Here is a 6,000-nt window from a genome sequence, read left to right on the forward strand (position 1 = left end):
AACTAGCAATGAGACAATTAGCATGAAGCCATGAAGTCCATGAACTTTTTTTTTCTTTTTTTTTTTTTCTTCTAGAGATCAGAACTTTTAATCTACTAGTGCTTATGCACGAGATATATTCAATTTGCAACGAAGATTATCTTTACATGTTAATAAAAGTAGAAATTATAGCAAGTTTTTTTTTTTTTAATTTTTTCAAATTGAAGTGCATGAATTTGGTCCATCGTAGATTTAGAGCATTGCCATTAAAAGTGCTTCCAGTGTACAAATTTGCTTCGTTGAAGTTTTGGATTGTTCCCATTAAAAATGAAAAGTAGTTTATTACGGAGTATATTAATTAGATAATAACTTATTTAAATTTATTAAAAGTAATCTGAGTTTTTTAATTAGGTATTGATTGTTCTTTTTAGTTATAAATCGCACTTAAATATTTGGTATTATAACTAGTATTCTGGTCCGTGCATTGAATGGGTTGCTCATAAGTATATAATAATATAATTTTTTGTTTTATAATATGTTTTAATTTAATGGAAAAATAAATAGTTTATGAAGGAGAAGAAGGGGTGAAAATTGAATAAACTTGAAAGAGATAATGGAAAAAAAGAACTAAACAACATTTATATACGTATTGTATTAAGGCTTAATTATTTTTTTTAATTTTTTTATTAAATGTTAGGAGGGGGATAAAAAGGATAAGGAAAATGAGATGACATGTGGCATTGTTCAACAAGATGATTTGTGTTTTATAATACTAGGAATGGATAGATAGCCTTAATACAAATATGTAAGTAATTATGAAATGTGTCTCCCTAGTTCTTCACGTTTGGTTGTAGTTGTTGATCGACTTGTTAGGGTTTCTTATATATTAAGATCAATTTGGGGCCAAAAATATATGGGGCCTTAAAATTAAATGGGAGGCTTGAATTTTGATTGGGTGAGAGTTAGTTAATTAAAACATGTTGACAACTAAAATTGTTATAAATTGGCCAAGTCAATTGCTTGATGATTTAAAGTTATTATATCCCATTAGACTTTCTGGATCATACATTCATACATGAACAAAAGCTACACCCAATCCATAATTTTTGTCATGGAATGTCTAACTAACTACCTTGAAAATTGAACATTGTACCAATTATGACATAATTTGCTAACTATATTCTGTTGCACTTAAATTGTTGTTAGGCCTCATACAGTAGGCATACTTCATTGAATACTCAAGAGTTTTGTACATAGCCGCCGATAAGTGATAAAGTATAAAATATATTATTGGGCCTCAATCATCAGTTTAATTTTTTGGTTGAGTTGGTCCGTTAACATGGTATCGGAGCCAGCGTGATTTAAAGATCACGGGTTCGAAGCGCGATAGAGTATAAAACATATTGCTGAGTCTCAACCATCAAATTAAGCTTTTGGTTGAGTTGCACGTTAACAATAAGCAACAACAAGACTCAATATTATTATTATAAATTAAAGTCAGCCCCGCATACACTTCGATCTCACCTCAATGATCGGAACCGGGGGGTGCTTGGCGTGGGCCATGGCCTCCCCCTTGGTTTTGATTATGTATTAAAAATTGCAATAATTTATATTAAGGGTGTCATAGTTCAGTTGGTAATAGAATAACTAGATCTATTTTAGAGGTCTTAGGTTTGAAGCTTGCTCCTAACATTTTTTTTAGCTTTTATTTAATATTGCTCCTCATATTTTTTTCCTATATTATATTTGTACACAATAATAGATATATTAAGTTTGCCCCCCCTAATAAAAAAATTCTGACTCCACCCCTGCAGTGATCCATTGTGAAATATACTGTGAATCATTGTGGTATAGACCTGGCAAAACCAACCAATACTTGATTTACATAATGGACTATATTTTAAAACTCATTGCGATGTGGCCTGGTTGAATTGAAGTAGTCCAAGTCTTATGACCATCATCATTAGAGGTTCATACTTTAAGCCTAACCCTAACAACATCACTTCCTTCGTCCCAGAATATCTGGGATATTGAACTTTTCTCACTATTTATAATTTTTTACTAACATAATAAAAACATTTTTTATCCTAAAATTTACTGTTAGATAGGTATTAATATAAAGTTTCATAATATAATTTCTAAAATAATTTTCATTAATATTTAATTATATAAAAATAATGTCAAACAAGTGCATTGACATGCGTGCAAAGTTGACAGTGTCAAATATTCTGGGACAGATGGAGTATTATTGTACTCCATACATGGCTGACTTCCAATGTCGCAATAGTAACTATTGGAGTATGTCCTGCAAACATTTAGCATTAGGAAGATGCTAATATAGGCTAATGGATTGAAAATGCTATAGTATGTTTGATATCACTATAGTTTTTAGTTTTAAAAATTGCGGTATAGGCTCGGTTGAATGAAGTAAGACAAGTCATGTGACCATCCTCATTAGATTACACTATGTTTATCTTCTTCCCCACCTTTTAAAAAGTGTGAGAAAACACTTATAAATAGTGTGAAGACTATTATATCCTTAAAATATTTGTTTACCTATATACCCCTATTGATATGATGTTAATTGCTTATAAGTTTTTCCATGTGTTATTTAATAATTGAACTCTTATGAATAGTGTTAGGACAATCATACCCTATAAAATGTTTATTTACTTATTTGCCCTCATTAATGTTAATTTTTTTTTTAACTTTATAGAATAGTGTATGGACATTTATACCCCTAAAAATATTTGTTTATATATTTTTCCTAATTATGTTGACAACTACTGAAAAAATTCTCCGAACATGGCTAGCTCTGAGGCGCGAATGCACAATCGCGCGCGTTAGCCATCCTAGTAATGCTAAATGTTTGCAATTTATGAAATCACAATGCAATATATATTAGTGAATTTGTTACACACCTCGGAAATAAATTGCAACATTCCTTAAATTTTTTTTAATCAATTGCCACATTCCTTGAATAGAGCAAGGTAGATTTTGATTTTGATTTTTTTTTTTGGAAAAAACCTAAAGAAAATCGATGGTTAATATGATGACACGTGTTAGGCTAATATTGGTGGAAAAGCCCCATATATCGTGAAAGTGCAGAACCACTAACCATCCATGAAGAGGTTGACTTACCAAATATGGGTTGAAAAAAATGGTTGGTCCACTAAAAGTCAGTTACTAAGAAAAGAACCCCAAAAATAACAGAAGAATGCAAAAAACAAACATGAAATCACCTCGAAAATGGGCAAAATCCATTTCTTCTATTTCTTCTAGCCTTTATTTTCTTCTCATCATCTTTCAAGTCCCTCTTTTCAGGTACACATACACTATTTTGTTTACATTTATTCATAATTATAATCAATTTGACACGATATTTGTTGCTACAATAGTCACAATGTTCAAATTTGGTTATAACCTCTGTTTATAGTTAAGAAATTGATCAATGTCCATATTATGCGTTAAGATTGTGAGTTATTTAGCATCAACTAAAGTGGATTATTGTCGTAACACGTTTTCATCTAAAAAGTTAATGGGTAAAGTTGTTGTTTATATAATGTTAATGCGGTGTGGAAATAGAATGAAAATGGTGAAATCATACTTTGTATTAATAAATTCTCCCCCTCCAAAAATAAGGCTAATGAGAAAGTAATTGGAATTCAATTCATATAGTTACCTATCTTAATTAGTTGATGGAAAAAATTTAACAAGTGGTATGCCAATATGAAGACATTTAGGATTCGAAAAATACATATTTGGCTATTAGCAAATCTTGTGTATATTTTACTTGATGAATGTTTTTCTTGACATTGTGTTTTAGCTAGAAAAATGTTGAGTTCAACATTTACAATGGCCAAATCCTAGAATCATAATAAGTTATTATTCTTGCTTATGAATACAGGGTTCCATGTCGAAGTGGAATATGCATAACTCCGGTTCAAGTAACTTCTTCTCAACTAATAGCAAGCGAAGTCTTGCCTGTTTCATTTGTGAAGATCCTTCTTTACCCGGGTGCGATTGTTAATGCTCTTTTCAATGGTATAAGCATCCCTAGCTATGATGATCTGCTGGAAATATATAATTTTACTCATGTGAAAGAGGCTTCTGCAATCATTGATCTTAGGCATCTTGAGGTTTGTTACTACTAATTACGGAGTACTATTTAAACTTGTACTATTGCATCTCCTAATATGATCATGTGACTTAGATTTTGTTCTTTTCACCTTCGATAAGTAAATTCAATCTTAATCTTCGCGTAAGTGCTGCTGCTGTTTTCATTATTGCTGTATTCCTATGACAGTATAACAGATAATAACTCTGACATTTTTCTGAGGACTGTCATTCAGATTCTAGCAGGGAGCTACTTCTGTGTGGTTGGGGGAATACTCGGTCTGCTGAAGAATGGCAGATTAAGCTTATTTGGAAGTTTGCTGCTTATATGGGGCTTGTTTAAGGAAATCATGAGGCAGAAATCTACTTGTTTAGACACTTGTCAGACAGTCCAAGTTTCTCCGATCATGTTAGTGGCTCTCTTTACGGCGTTATCATCTATTAAAAGCGATGTGAGAGCTGTCGTAAAAAGCTTTCAAGCTCACCAATCAGCAACAGCAGCAGTTGATGTAGATGAGCATATAAAGAAAAGGAAGAAGGATAGGGAGATGAAGAGGCTTGAATGGAATGTAAACTATGTTAACAGTGCTACAACTCCTAGGTCTACAAAAGTTGCACAGGAAGGAATTAAAAATACTTTTTACTGAATTTTCCTCTGCTTTTTTGTACAAGTATGATTTTAGTGTTAGTATTTTTTATCTCATGGATTTTCTAGATTTTGGGGTTTTTCCCGGTTAATTTCTAGGTTTCTTTTCTATTTGGAAGGGCGAAGATTGTTACAAATCCAAATCCTCTCACATTTCCGTGTGATGGCATATATTTTAGCAGTGAAACACAATATCAGTTTACAATTTTTTCACTGAAAATTTTGAGTTTGGGTCGGCCTTCATATCAGCTATTTCCAATGGGGTACTGGCTTCATTTCTTTACACTAGTGATTTGTGAGTCAAAATTTTGCACTTTCTTTTAGTATCAAAACACACATCAACCTGTTGAGTTTTTGTTTCTGTTTAATTAGCAAAATCTATGATGACCGAGCATTGGTTTGAAAAATAGAGGGAGATATTACTCATATTAGCTAGGGAAGTATTTTGTTTTCCTTGAAGGATTATCGGTTCAATAGACTACTCCTAATCTAAGGATGTCTTGTCTTGTGCTTTGATGGTTCATTTGATAGACGATTATAATAATGATAACAATTTTATTCTCCATATTGATAGTTTTTAGCAAGTGAGTAATCTGTAACCACTCAACATGTTGCATGAAGACATTCCCTTGCTTAAGTGACTAGAGAAAACTAGAGACGATCCATCTCCATGATGACCATGAGTAACCTTGTCAAAAATAAACTTTCTCTACTCGAAGGATAAATTACCCACTTATAGTGATTGTATCCATTCAAATACATAGTGATAGCGAGTGAATATGACATTGAGTTTAGCTAGCTAGTAAAGACATTTCTCGAGATGTATTATCAATTGTGTTGGGTCACAAGTCATATCTAAGCTATTTTTTTTTTTATAGATATAAGTATGAGAACTTGGCCTAGGCACAAGCACAAACCGACATACAACTACGATGGGCCATATTATGTCTAGGTTAGCCATTCAAAACTGCAATATGATCCGTAATTAGCGAGTCGGGCTTACAGATAGTAGCGAAACCTAAGCACGCAACTACAAGCCGAGACATGACCTAAACTAGATATCTTCATCTCTCTCATTCTTCTTATTTTGATGTTACATTGCCTTAACAAATCACAATCGTTCACCAAAAAAAAAAAACAAATCACAATGACATTAGTCACGTTACCATCAAAGGCATCAATCATTCATTGTCCAACTGGCCTTATCAAAATTTGCTCAAGTTGGAACAAATATGATATGATCATCCATTATTTTGTAA

At 32.2% G+C, this 6,000-nt stretch overlaps 1 protein-coding gene across 1 annotated transcript; it reads left to right on the forward strand.

The window, feature by feature from the left end:
* Window positions 1-2,922: 2,922 nt before the first annotated feature.
* On the forward strand, window positions 2,923-4,995 carry LOC110698895. Its single transcript, XM_021876400.1, has 3 exons — window positions 2,923-3,303; window positions 3,887-4,118; window positions 4,332-4,995. Exons 1-3 carry the CDS (start codon window positions 3,197-3,199, stop codon window positions 4,740-4,742), a joined length of 750 nt encoding a protein of 249 aa, XP_021732092.1. The 5' UTR covers window positions 2,923-3,196; the 3' UTR covers window positions 4,743-4,995.
* Window positions 4,996-6,000: the final 1,005 nt, after the last annotated feature.

This window comes from Chenopodium quinoa, unplaced genomic scaffold (assembly GCF_001683475.1).
Source record: "Chenopodium quinoa cultivar QQ74 unplaced genomic scaffold, ASM168347v1, whole genome shotgun sequence".
NCBI lineage: Eukaryota > Viridiplantae > Streptophyta > Magnoliopsida > Caryophyllales > Amaranthaceae > Chenopodium > Chenopodium quinoa.